The following is a 15,141-nucleotide window of genomic DNA, read 5'->3' as shown; positions in this document are numbered from 1 at the left end:
ATATACCTGAAGCTAACAAGGAACCTCATGCCACAGAAGAGAACAAGCATTTATATGGTACCTACTTTGTGTCAGGTACTATGTTAAGCACTTTAAAAGTATTATCCCCATTTTTCCTCACAATAATCCTGTGGGGTAGGTGTTTTTATTATCATCCTCATTTTACATTTGAGGAAACTAAGGCAGACAAAGTTTAAGTGACTTGCCCACTTGTCACACAGCTAATAAGTGTATGAATCTGAATTTAAAATCAGTTCTCCCTTATTCAAGACCCAGCTCTTTATCACTGTGCTGCTCAACAACTTGCCTTACTTTACAATGCTTCTGAAAAGCACAAGCAAAGAGTATTCCTTGAAGATGATTGCAGCTTGTCCACCAATGTTTATTATAGAGATTAAAGAAATATATAAGTTCTGTGAATATATTGACAAGATTCTTCAGATCAAGTGAACATATGATTCTGTGATTTTATGCAACATTGGATTCAGATAAGGACAGCAAAAATTTTGAAAAAAATATTGGCTGGGACATAGACACAAAATGAGTCAAAAGTTTATAGATGACATGGAAGCTCTCAAGAATGAGGAAAGACTTGGAGTCTATGCTAGTGTTAAGTGAGATCAGGACTAATCTTACAATGATGCTACATTTGGACAGCAATGCTATAGAAACAGCGTTAAGTATGAGCCAACTCTCGAAGTGGTATCAAGGATAGTATGACCCTAAATTATTTGGGGAAAATGTTTCTATATCTTTGTTTGCTATATCTTTAAATATTTAATTTAAATAAATAAATCCCTTTGTAAATATCAATTGTTGTTAATAGAGTAAATAGAATAGAAGACGTCAATCTTTTGCAGACAAGAGTGAGGGGAAAACACCAGCATCAGAAAACAAACTGCAATCTCATAGCTACTCCTAGGTCCCTGAGGGGCCAAAGTAGTTTGCTTACATCTAGGAAAGTGGAAGCTAGAGAGTATTTACTACAATGTTAGAAATATTTGCTACAGTATTACAAGAAAAAATTAAAAGCCAAAACTAGTAATCCTTCCACAGTTAAAAAAATTAAAAGAATTAAAATATAATTGTTTAATATTGAGGAAATTCACTTTACATGTGGTCTTCAATAAACTGTGTTTACTTTTCAAAGATGAAATTTCTGTCTTCTTGAGGTTTTCCATATCATTAATATTAAGACATTTAAAATGAAGCAAAATTTCAGTGTGAAGTTTTCAAGATGCCAGTTAGGTAACTCAGTGGATAGAGTATTGGGCTTGGAGTCAAGAAGACTGGAGTTCAAATATTGCCTCAGACACTTTCTAACCATGTGACTTTGGGCAAGTCACATAACCCTATTTGATTTCCTTATCTGTAGAATGAACTAGAAAAAGAAATGGCAAAACACTCTGGTATCTTTGCCAAGAAAACCCCAATTTTTGACTGAACTGAACTGAAACAATAGAACAATAACCAAAAGAATGATGTGATAAGATAAAAGGAAACTGAAACCAAATATGAATATATATTCAACATGATGAAACTAGAAATGAAGAAAGTGGTTTCCTCTCTGGCTAAGTGAAGTTACCCAAGGGTAACTCAGAACAGTGAGCTCAGAAGAGAAGACTGCAGACTGAAGCCAAGGTTTCAGTGTGGTGTCAAGACCAGAAGCCTAGAAAACAAGAAATCTTTATCTGGTTGCCTGTAAACAGAGAGTCAAGTGAGGTTCTGGGTTTGAATCGAAAGGAAAACATTCAGGTTCATCCACAATCTAAGGATAATTCAAAATAATAATAATAGCTAGCATTTATATAGCATCTCGTGTGTGCCAGACACTGTATTACACACTTTATAAATATGATCTTATTTGATTCTTACAATAACCTTGGGAAGTAGGCACTCACATTATCCCCACTGTACAGATGGGGAAACTGAGGCAAATAGCGGTTAAGAGATATGCCCAAGGTCACACAGTCAGGAAACATCTGAGGGCAGGTTTAAATTCAATTTTCCTGACTCCTTTACAGTACTTAATTTACTCCCTGTCTAGCTACCTTAAGATAACCTAAAACTGAGTTACAGTTCTTCATTGTGTGCAACAATCCGGTCCCTTCGAGGGTGTCAAATGTTAGCCAGTCTTGAAAGGAATCCATAGGGCTGAAAGTCCCTGCCTTAATATGCCAAGTGAAGGAAAGGAAGACTAGAGCCCAGTTTCTTGTCATGTTTAGAACTCAGTGAAAGTGTTTTCACATATGTCTCATTTGGGTGGGGGCAAACTAGGTTTCCTTTTAGGTAACAGGCTGAAATCATAGCATCATAGATTCCAGGAGCTTAAAGAGATGAGAAATTTCTCTTGTTCTGTCTTACAGTGTTCTTAACATTGAACTAGATTGGCCAAAAATTTATGGGCTGTTGAAATCATATCCATCTTCCAAGGTCCTGCTGAAGTGCCATTTCCCCCATGATGCCTTTTTTAAAAAATGTATCATGTGAAATAAATTTCCATATTATTCATTTTTGTAGGTGGATATTAATATAAAATCAAAACCTCCAAACCAAAACCCAAATAAACAAGTGAAAAATCATATACTTTGATCCGCATTCTGACTCCAACATTTCTTTCGCTGGAGGTGGACTTTGTCATAAAATCCTTTAGAATTGTCTTGGATCACTGTGTTGCTGAAAGTAGCTAAGTTTATCACAGTTGATCATTTCACAATATTGCTGTTAGTGTGTACAATGTTAGGTAATCAGAGGTTAAGTGACTTGCCCAGGGTCACACATATAGGAAGTATCTGAGACTGGATTTGAACTGAGGTCTTGTTTTTCACCTTGTTGCCTCCTAGGCATACAGAGATTGTGTCTTACTCAAGGTCATGCAGCTAGGAAGTGTCGGAGGATGGATTTGAGCCTACATCTTCTTGATTCCAAGGCTAGTGCTCTTAACCTCTAAGCCATAGCTGGTGCAGCTCAAATCCTAGCTTCTAGAAAAGGATTTTCCTGATGTCCTTTTCTCCTTTTCTGACTCCTGTTTTCAGAGCCCTCCTAAGTCCATTCCTTCTGAAATTACTTTCCATCTACTTTGCAGGTCTTATATATACTATAAAAATTATCTACAATTTGTCATATATATAATAATTTGTCTTCTATATGTAAGACATATATGTAATATATAGTTTCATATAGTTTGTCTTCCCTATTAGAATATGAACTCCTTGAAGCAGGGACAGCCTCTTTACCTCTCTTTGTATCCCCAGAACTTAGCCAAATACAAACACAGTAAATACTTGTTGTCAAATGATGTCTTCTCTAATGGGGAAGTTAATTGGGTATTTTAATGTAACAAACAAATAAATACATAAATTTATATTTAAAAATAAATACTTGAAAGATGGGCTATCTTTTCTGATCAAAGATGGTGTAACTTAGCTAGAAGGAAGAGGCAATTTGGGGTGACAAGATATAATTCAATTTAACAAACATTTATTAAGCACATAATATATGCCAGGCATTGTGCTAGGCACTAAGAATACAAAGACAAAAAAAAAGATGAAGTCCTTGCTCTCATAAAGCTTATATTTGATAAAGAATAGCATACATGCAGATAACTAAATACAAAACATATAAAAAGAAATAAAAAGTAAAGGAGGTGGGGTTAACAGTTAATACCGTTCATGTTTGGGTTTGGAGGAGGAGGGAAATCAGGAAAGGTCTCATGGAGATGAAATTCCAACTGAGTTTTAAAGAGAGATAAAGGTTCAAAGGGTCAGAGCTGAGGAAGAAGAACATGCAGGGCATGGAGATTGCCTATGCAAAAGTCTAAAGGCAGGAGATGAAATGTATGGGCGAAAGCAAGAATAAATATGACTTGTATACAACATAGGTGCTAAGTGAGATTCAAAAGACCAATGAAACAGGGCATCTAATCATGAAGAACTTTCAGTTCTTCCCATTGATGAATGTAATTGCCTTTCTACAAGTATTTCAAAGAAAGATCTCAATGACATCTTCTAAAAGAAAGTAGAAAGTAAAGAGGAAAACCCAAACTAAGAAATGAAAATTCCTCTCAGCACTATTTAAGAGAAGTGGTCTAGAAGCTAGATCACTCAAGACACTGAGAACAAGGGTCTCTGGATCTCCTTGCTCAGCCAGCACCAAACTGTCCTCAGCATCACCATGACCTCCTGGAGCTTGTTGCCTCTTGCCCTGGCTCTGCTCTGCTCCAGCACCCATTGCTCCCTGGACTGCGACCTGACTCAGGGACTTCAGGAAGACTTCTCACTTCTTAACCAAATGAGCACATTTCCCCTGGTGTCATGTCTGAAGGACAGGACCAATTTCAACTTCCCAAAGGAAGCCCTGAATGGAAGCCAACTCCAGAAGGAAAATGCCACAGTCATTGTTCTTGAGATGGTCCAGCAGATCTTTACCCTCTTCAGTCAAAATGCCACTCCTGCCACTTGGAATCAGACCCAGCTTATGCAACTGCTCTTTGGACTACATCGACAGCTGGAACAGCTAGAGAGGTGTCTTGAGCAGTATGTGGAGTGGGAAGAGTCTTCCTTGGAAAGTGAAAACCCTAGGCTGGCCCTGAAGAGCTACTTCCAAGGAATAAGCCAGTATCTGCAGGGTAAAGAGTATAGTCACTGTGCCTGGGAGATTGTCCGAGTGGAAATCAGGAGAGTCTTTCTGTTCATGAGCAAACTCGCAAGAAAACTCAGGGCCTGAGAATGAAGAAATGGACTCAGAACATTTTAGCACCCTGACTAAAAGGACTATCATTTCTGCATCTCCTAAAAATGTTTTTAAAATAATTTAAGTTCTCATTGATAAAAACACGAGGAATACAAAGAATTTTCATCTGTACTCAGTAGATAAGTAGTTTTAATGTTTTATAATTGATATTTATTTATGCTGGTCTTGGGAATTGAAGAAAAAGAAATGGACTCTCAGAACATTTTAGTTCCTTGACTAATTTTCTGTTTCTTAAAATCAATCAGTCCACCCTTGGTAAAGACATCTTTAGAAAAACTCAAAATCCAAAGTAGAAATATATCTAAATTTACCGAATTATGTAAATCAGTATCCTCTCATTCAAATACTGAAACAAAAGGACAATAATACAAAGGAGCATTGTTTGAACTCATTACTTGAATAATTTGGATATTTGTAACTTGTATTTATTTTTATTATTTGTTCTGTTACAATATAGTATTTATAATATTTTTCATCAAAAATATATTTATGTAGTATTTATGTTGATTCTACTCTTAATTTTCTGTATTAGAGTTCTTTTTTAAATAAAAATACTCACTGATGTGGTCTTATAGATTGTTTTACTAGTAAGAACTATTCATTCACTTGGAAGAGTTAAGAATACCTCAAAGAGAATAGAAAATGGTCTGAAAAATCTTAGATATATCACCTCACACAACATGCCATAAAAGATTCCAAATGGACACAGGACAAAGATGTAAGACAAAATCATTAATGATTTACAGAAGACTAAAAGGACATACATTCACAATAATGGGAAGGGGAAGAATTCTTTTTTTAAAAAGATATTTTATTATCCCAATTACACGTAATACCAATTTTCTTCATAAGAGTATTGAAGTTATATGATCCAAATTGTTTCCCTGCCTTTCTTCCTTCCCCTCCTTCCTGCATATGATAAGCCATTTGGCCTGGGTTATTCATATATTATCATGCAAAACATTTCTATATTGTCCATTTTTGTATACTGTTCATTGAATAATCATATAAGACCAAAACCCCAAAATAAAAACTGTAACCTAAGAATCCCAACTGGGGTGCAATCCATGGAACCCCAAGATGCCAAGGGCAGTTGAGGACAATTAGAACCAGGGTATATAAGGGGGAACCCCTAAGCAGAGCACTCACTCTGGGTTTGGAGTGCTGGGTGGAAAGAAGGGTGGTGGAAACTACTTTCTTAGGCCTAGCAAACCTCAGATCAGAAGTGCTTAGTGCTGTTTCACCCTTATACCCTTACATGACAACCTGTCAAGTCTGACTCTCACTAATCCTGATATCATAAATATTAATTCATTTTACATTATTTTTTGGCATATGATTGCCAATTAGTGTATTGAGTAAAATAATTTCTAGCATTTTCCTTTATTCATTTCCTTAGTCCTTCCTTTTCATTTTTTGGTACTGACAAGTTGATTTTTCTTTTTATTTAATTATCTATTTTACTTTACTTTTTAAAATTGTTTTCCTTCCCCAAATTTGTCTATCTCTTTGATTTTCAGAATTTTTACTTTTGTACAAGTGGTACAGTGTTAGACTTAGAATCAGGAAGACTTGAATTCAAATCTGGTCTCAGATACTTACTAGCTACGAGACCTTGAACATGTTACTTAACCTCTGTTTCCCTAAATCCACTGGAGATGAAAATGGCTCACTCCAGTAGCTTTCTCAAGAAAGTTCCATCGACAGTATTAGCATGCTGTGGTCCACTGGATCATGAAGAGTTGGACATGACTCAGTAACAACAACATATTCAGGCATTTGTGCTAAGTGCTGGGAATACGAATACAAGTAGAAAGATTGTTCCTAACTTCAAGGAATTTACATTCAAATGAGGGAAGATGACAAATAAAAGAAGCCTGAAAAGAGAGGGGTATAGGAAGAGATTAAAGTAGAGAAAGGTGTATGGTAGAGAAATTCTTTGTTTGGATAGATTTAGAACTGACAAAGATGAATCTTTTTTTATTCCAAGCCCAGTACTCTATCCCCTGCACCACTTAGCTATCAGGCAAGAGTAGAAATACCTAGTGGAATGCCCTCAACTTTCTGCATTAAAAGAAAAGACCTAGGTTAGAGCTCTGAGAGTAAGGATAGGAATTTATGTATAATTTAAAAAAAAAACAGTCAACAGTATTTATTAAGCATTTACTGTTTTTCCAGGCACTGTATTAAGTTGGTGGATATAAAGAGAGGGAGAAACACACTTTTCCTCACATTCTAATGGAGGGGACAAGATGCAAATAACTATATACAAAGATATATATGGATACAACATAAGTGCATTTGACTCTACTCTTTCAAGTCTAGATCTCCAACATTTTGGAGGTGGTGCTTTTACAAAAGAAAATTTATTCCACAGATACAGAAAGAACCAATATACAAACATTTCAGTAAATACTTCAGGAGCATATCCTCTCATATCATCTTAGTCTTTAGGAGAAAGGTAAATCACACAACTTAACTCAGTTCCTATATAGTTTCAGAAGCTCACATCTAAAACTTCTGCTGGACTGACATCTTGGACCTTTACTCCTCATCAATGTTCATCTGGCTATGGTAGTTGGCCTGGATTCCTGAACTCCCAATTCCATGTGGCTTGGTCCAGATAAGAGACTCCCCTTCCCGTACCTAGGATTAAAAAAATGGGAAAAAAGGTATCAAGGATCCATTCCCATTTCTAGGTGGTATTATGGCTTTGGGATAGGGGGTGGTTAAGGACTTACAGTCCTTCTACTTACATTATGGATCTTTTACCATATGCTATTAGTAAAAAAGTTAGAGAATAAATGGAAAGTTATTCTAGAGGGATGACACTGAGATTGTGGGGTTGGCACAGAAGAAAAACTTTTGCTTTATCACATGGTTCAATGGGGATATGATTGGGGATGTAGACTCTAAATGATCACTCTATTGCAAATATTAAAAACATGGAAATAGATCTTGATCAATGATACATTGAAAGCCCAGTTGAATTGCTCATTGGCTATTGGAGAAGAGAGGGAGGAGGGGAGAGAGAATATGAATCATGCAACCATGGGAAAATATTCTAAATTAATTAAATAAAAAATAAAATAAAAAAGAGTAGGATTGGGAAAAGTCTTCCTTTAGAAGTTGAGATTTGAACTGAGTGCTGAAGGAAGTCAGAGAAGGTAAGAGGCAGAAATGAATGATTGTAGTATTCCAGGCACGAGGAAATATGAAAAGATAAAGGGCCAAGATTGAGGAACAGCAAATGGGTCTGGTGTAGTTGGATCTTAGAGTTCATAAATATGAGTAAAGTATAAGAAAACTAGAAGGTTAAAGGAAAAAACATTTATACCAAAAAAACCCACTTTGATCCTTGAAGGTACAGGAAGCTACTGAAGTTTTTAAATAGAAGAAAGGAAAATGATATAGTTAGACGAGTGCTAGAGATAATAATGTTCAGCAACAGCTCTAGTAGGAATCAATTCTGATGGTCACCATCAATCAATAAATGACAAATGTTTATTGAGTACCTACTATGAGTCAAGGATATTTGTACAATGAACTACTTAATTTAAAGTTTGAAATTGTGATGACTGACATTGTTAACATAAAATCAATGACCATATGGAGATAATAAGCAATGAAGTAATTTTTCTGGCTTCATCAGGATGGTAAAAACAGGACTGAGATTCAAGGCAAGAGCTGATATTACTGCAAGAGGGTTGTTTATTTCCAAGTGTCACCTTTTAATAGAATTAATCAGGAAGTGCCAAAAATCCCTTTCCTGATAAAGTCTGTCCTGGTCCATAAGTATCTACCAATGTCTGCAACTTCTATGGTATCATCGAATCAGACACTATGCTTTGCTCTTTGGATAGACAGGGATGTCAGACCTGCCTCTGATAGTTGAGAAATCACATGGCTCCCTAAGGTTGTCATTATTCCATTTTTCTCCAAGACTATGAATGAGCTCTTGGAAGACAGATGTTTGCTCAGTCACAGACTAATTTACATCAAGAATTCTTAACATTTTTATGTGACATGTCCTCCTTTGGAAGTCTCTTGAAGCTTAGAGACCTGTATTCAGAATATTTTTAAGTGCACAAAATGAAATATTTAATATTACAAATGGAATCAGTTATAAATAAATGCAGTGTGTGTGTATATGTGTGTGTGTGTTCCAAAACCAAGTTCACAGACCCAAGAACCTCATTTTTAAGTATAAAATATCCTTGGTGTTGGAGTGACATTGCTCAGGAATAATATTTTGATTGAGAAAAATTGGTTATGTACTATAAAATATCAGACATATTGAAAATCAAGGTTATTTGAGTTGCTGGCTGAGATTCAATTCCAATTCATGGCAAACAAAGAGAAAACATTTTAGCCCACCTCCCTGAGGAATCACTTCAGCTTTCTTTCCACACCTCCTCCATACCATTTTGACCGAAGGAGGATTTCTTAATAGAATCCCAAGGATTTTGGACTTTTCATGTCTCTATAAGAATTGTATCTGGGTAACAAGGTCAGTTGATGGCAACACCTGCACTGGGGACCAAGGACAGATTGGATATAGATCAAGGTTAAATCTATATCATGTCTAAAGAGAACTTATATACTCTTGTGTGCTAAATTAAGGTGGAAAAGGGAGTTTTCATTATTAATTTAAAATTTATGATTAATTGAAATTGAAACCTATAATTCTGATTGATAGGTTGGTTGAGACACTCTTACCATGCTAAGGTATTAGAACATCTTGCCAATAATTTTATGTGGGGTAGGTCACTTGACTGATCATTCAATTAACCTCACTTTCAAGTTGATAGCTCCTTGGGGACAAGACACATTGCTTTTCTATATACCTTTGGATTCCCCAGACTCCCATGCCCAATGAATTAAGCAAAGTTGGCCCTCTCTCTCTATTAACTTAAAATGCCTTCTCTAGTAACTTTTTATAACATTGTGTTTTATAAAGCTTCATTCCCTTCATTCAACAGGTGCCCCAGATTAAAGCAGTATCATTTTCTCCTCACAGCTGTATTGAATTTTACTTCCTCTTTTTTCCTTCATAAATTGCTTAGTGCTCTCTACAGTGGTTACGTCAGAGAGATTTTTTTTCGTTTCTTGTTTTTGTTTTTCTCCAAGAATATTTTGTTAAATTTCCCACCAATTACACATAGAAACAATTTTTAACATTTGTTTTCTGAAATTTTAAGATCCAAATTTTCTCCCTCTCTCCCTTCTTTCCCCTTCCTGAGACAGTAAGCAATTTTATATAGCTATTCATGTGCTATCATGCAATATATATTTCCATATTTGTCATGTTGTGAAAGACACATCACACACATGAGAGACAACTTACAAAGAAAATAAGTCAAAAAATGATGTGCTTAGATATGCATTCAGACTCCATCACTTCTTTCTCTGCCAGTATATAGTATTTTTCATCATGAGAATTTTGGAGTTGTCTTGGATCCTTGTGTTGCTAATATTAGCACTCACAGTTGATCATCATATCATATTGCTATTACTATGCACAATATTCTTTTGGTTCTTCTCACATCACTTTGCACCAGTTCACATAAGTCTTTCCAGGTTTTTCTGTTCATCATTTCTTATGGCACAATAGTATTTCATTACAATCATATTCAACATATTCAGTCATTCCTCAATTGATGGACATCCCTTCCGTTTCCAATTTTTTGCCCCTACAAAAAGAGCTGTTACAAATATTTTTGTACAAATGGGTGTTTTTCTTGTTTTCTTTTATTGCTTTGTATACAGTCCTGGTAGTGGACTGGATCAAAGAACATGTACAGTTTTATAGCCCTTTGAACTATTTTCCAAATTTATTTTATTTTATTTTGGACTATATTCCAAATTGCTTTCCAGAATGTTTGGGTCGGTTCACAACTCCACCAGCAGTGCATTAATGTTCCAATTTTCCCACATCCCCTCAAATATTTATAATTTATAATTTTTCTTTTCTGTTATATTAACTAATCTGATAGGTGAAGTAGTACTGCAGGGCTATTTTAATGTGCATTTCTCTAATCAATTGTGATTTAGAACATTTTTTCATAAGATTATAGATGGTTTTTATTTTTTATCTGAAAACTGACTATTCATATCCTTTGGCCATTTATCAATTGGGAATAAGTTGTATTCTTATAAATATGGCTCAGTTCTCTATATATTTGAGAAATAAATACTTTGACTTGCTGTATACTTGCTGTAACCCCTTCCCACCCCCAGTTTGTTGTTTCCCTTTCAGTCTTGATTGCATTGGTTTTATTTGTGCAAAAACACTTTACATTTGATGTAATAATATTACACATTTTGCACACGGAGAGGTTTGAATGTTCCTGTGCTCCACGAGTTATTTGTGGAAGAGACATTGCCTCTTTCACAGGCATATCACAATTTCCTGATTGTGTCCCTTAATGTTTCATCAACCAGGACCCCACTGGATAAATTTCATGGAGAATCTGAGAGAACAACACAACGTTGCTATAAGCTCCTTAGAAACTCATCTCACTCCTATGCTTTTCTACAAATGTCCATACACCACAACCTTTTTCCCTGTTATACTAGTGGCATGTGACAGTCCTGAGGAGAGTCCGTAGTATATTTCCTCTTTGCCTCAGAATATGGAATCTATTAGATACAAAGCTGGTCAAAGAAATCTATAGCAGGATAATTAATAGTATCCTAATATTCCTGTATCAAAGACTTCTTTGGCAGGCTGAATGAATCCTTTGGATTTCTCTTAAATGCATAAGTGAAAATACATGAGATTATGAAGGAAATCAATTTCATGGAAATTTAGTTATCGACATATTCCAATTCAACCTAACCAAAACCCAAATTCATTGTTGCCCCTTTCCCTAAATTGCCTATGCCAATTTCTCCCTCACTTCTCCCAAGACTGATTCATTTATGTGGCTTGACTTGCACAATATTCCTTATTTTGGTAGCCATCATCTGTGCTACACTAATCTCCAACATTATACTTTTATCTTCTCAAATCTGGACTGTTCCTAATTGGCCTTCCTGATACCAGCATCTACTTTTTCCAAATTGTAATTCAAATGGCTGCTAAAATAAAAAAAATAGTAACAATAATGATAATAATAATTCTAATGAATAGAAATCTGAATGTGCCACTTCTCTATTCTAAAGCATCTCAGTTCCCTTTTGCTGTTATAATAAAATACAAAAAAATATTTAGTCTGGAGTTCCAATATCCAGTTCCTTCTTGCCTCTGATACTCATCTTGACCAAAAAAAATTAAAATAAAGTCACAAATAAATAAGGTTCAAATTGTTCAATTGTTAGCCAAACAAGGGAGATTGTTTAATGATAGGGTGTTAATTAAATCACATTTGATTACAGCAGATGAAGAAATTTGCCTTCAAAAATAAATTTAAGATTCTTTTGCCTATCTATTTAGTAAAAATGTTTTGTTTGTAAATTGATATCAGTATTTGGCAGTACTTATCTACATGAGCAGACATTTTCAAAAATGAAATATGCAAAATCTTGTTACGGATCAGCATCAACAGATGAATATTTGCAAAAAATTTCGATAATTTTCAGTTGTTTTTCCAGTCATGTCTGACACTTAGTGTTTTCAGTGTTGGTAATAGGGAACACTAATGCTGAACCCCAGCTAAGGAAAATGTTATTCTCCCCCTCCCCTCCCAATCCCATTATTCTCATTGGTAGTCTTGTGTTATAAAAATTGATCCCAATTATTATTACTACAGTGTTTTTGAATGTCATCAATAAAAATTTGTGGAAATTTGTTTTCTTTCTTATTATATAAGTACCTACATCATGCCCTCAGTTTCATTTTGTTGCCCCACAAAGCCTAAAATATTTATTATCTATCCAATTACAGAAAAAGTTTGCCAACTCCTACTCTACCTTGAATTTGTTGGACACCTTAGTACTCATGGATTCAATTATTGCACTCTCTTACAAATGTCCATATTCTTTAATATGAATCTTACAAAGAATTTTGTGGCTTGAAGTCTATAAAATTGAATAAATTGAAGTCTATTAGTAGACTATAGCTGACCAGAGTGACTTCATATTTGACCACAGATTGACCCAACTATGTACCAGAATTGACCTCCTATGTACTATATAGCCAACACTGGTTGACTAAGCAAGGAATGCAGTGCTCTACTGATCATAATCAGTTGAGCAAATTTCAACTTTTCTATGCATGCAAGGTCAGCAAACTTTTTAAGTGAAAATGCCTTTGTGTTAGATAAGCAGGGATATAGGGGTGAAACTCTTGACCACTGGCTAATTGATTGCCCCTAAGGATCCCTCCCACTGAGGACTTGTGAATTTGCCCAGAAACGACAATCAGATATAAGGGCAGAGACCCAGATATTTGGACTCTCAATCAGTGTAAATATTCTTCTGTACCCATGAACTACTGTTTGTGTGACCATGGGACTGCAGAGATGGACAACCTGTGAGTAATAACTCCCCGATTCATTCTTTGAATGCTTATATTCCTTCTCAATTCCTCACTCATGATTTTCTCACAACCTGGGCAATTATGCCATTGGCATGTGAAAAAAATTAGGAAATTTTTTGCATTATCTATACTTTCCTAGAGCATCTTGATATCAAAATTATTGAGACAGGGCCAATAAGACCTTAATTTCTGCAATGCTTTGGATAATTTTCCATCTCTGTAGTTCTTTATCTTATCTTATTTATAATGATATGATTTTTCTCCTTAGAATTTTGTAATATCAAGCACTATTCTTGTTGAGTGAGTTCTGAGGAAAGTAAATAGATCCATATTGTTTACTATAGATGATATACATGCATACACATTTACACATACTGGCAATAATAAGTAAGGCTTTTATCCTCTTGTTAGGATTACATTGTAATAGAGATTTATTTCCCCTCCCCTATGGAATCTGGTTAGCATTTCACATGTAAAATTTCAGAGAAAAAAATTCCATAAGTTTCTCCATAAATTCTTTGATTCATCACTTCAGACAACAATCAAAGGGCATTCTCCTCCCATTTGCCAGAGAATTGGTAAGTACCTCATAAGTGCTAATTTTCCTTTGATTTTTGCTTTCACCCCTAAAACCAGCTAAGATCTCTCCTTTTCCCAATAATTTAATGGTTAGTTATTCATTTAGGCCTAGATGGTCCCATAGCACCGGGAATAATAGGTTGAGTTGTATTATAAGCTCCACAATTGCCAACACTGCCTCCCCTATGTCCTTTTTGGTTAACCTAGAGTAAATCAGGCACCATTTCTTTCTCATCTCTCTTAGACAATTATTGTATTCAAAGAAACCAAAATGTAGATCTAGGTCTTAGATTCTTCTTAGTCCCTCATGATGATTCTGTTGTATTATTTCTACTCAATGGTATCTCTTTCTTCTGTTCCTTCCTTTCCACTCTCACTGTCAACACCTTAGTTCAGGTTTCTATCACCTTTCACTCAGGCTAGCCCAAGAGCATTCCAATTGTTCTCCTTGCTACCAATATTCTCTCCCTTCATTCTACTTCATTCTTCACAAGATTGCCAAAATAATTTTCCTTGATCATAGCCCTGACTGTGTCACTCCCTTCCTCAGAAACTTTCAGGGTTTAACTTATTGCCTTCAGGATAAAATAGAAACTCCTTTTCATAACATTTAAGGTCCTCTACAAATTGACTATAACCTCTTTTTTGTCTTTGCATGCATGCATACCTCTTTGCATGCATGAAGGCTATCTGGTCATGCCTGAAGTATATTTTCTTTTTGTCTTTCTATGTTGACTCCTCTTCCAAGTGCCTTCTCTTCATCAACTCAAAATGAGGTCTTCATCATCTTTTATCAGAACACATTATCTGCATTTTTCCTTTTTCTTCCCCCAAAACTACCTTCCAGTATATATGTCAACCTTATATTAGACTGTAAACTCTCTGAAGGTATGAGTTGTGTCATTTAAATGATCTAATAGAAAATATAAATTTACATTAACTCTGTTATATATTTGTTATAAGTCAATATGCAACATGAATTCTTTTCTATCTGAGTTTTTTACTTTAGGGGTTACTGAATTTGTCAATTTTTACATACAAATTTTTATTTCTATTTGTAAGAAAAATTTTCAGCTCAAGACAAAAAGTTCTTAAAATGCATTTAATTAAAATAACAATGGAATTAATATACACATTGTGAAAAATAAAATTTATAAATAATAAATACTATGACCAGAAATACACAATAAATATATAAATATTTGTTTCAAAATATTCAAATTCTTTAGCTGCTGGCTTTTGATAATAGAAATAGCACTCTTTTTCAACAGTTGACTGCTGCTGAACTTTGGAAAATAAGCTAAAATGTTCTGAGAGTTCACTTCTTC

General features: G+C 35.0%; 1 protein-coding gene across 1 annotated transcript; it reads left to right on the top strand.

Moving 5' to 3' along the window:
• The first annotated feature begins 4,173 nt into the window (after nt 1–4,173).
• On the top strand, nt 4,174–4,725 carry LOC123250411 (interferon omega-1-like). The gene has a single exon (XM_044679475.1). It carries the CDS (start codon nt 4,174–4,176, stop codon nt 4,723–4,725), a length of 552 nt encoding a protein of 183 aa, XP_044535410.1.
• The last annotated feature ends 10,416 nt before the right edge of the window (nt 4,726–15,141 follow it).

The sequence above is a fragment of the Gracilinanus agilis genome, chromosome 1, assembly GCF_016433145.1.
Source record: "Gracilinanus agilis isolate LMUSP501 chromosome 1, AgileGrace, whole genome shotgun sequence".
NCBI classification, from domain to species: Eukaryota; Metazoa; Chordata; class Mammalia; order Didelphimorphia; family Didelphidae; genus Gracilinanus; species Gracilinanus agilis.
Note: the sequence above shows the minus strand (reverse complement) of the source record. Positions and strands in the feature narration are given on the sequence as shown.

Coding starts and splice junctions, on each gene's coding strand:
- LOC123250411 (XM_044679475.1), top strand. CDS start 4,174: ATGACCTCCTGGAGCTTGTTGCCTCTTGCCCTGGCTCTGCTCTGCTCC.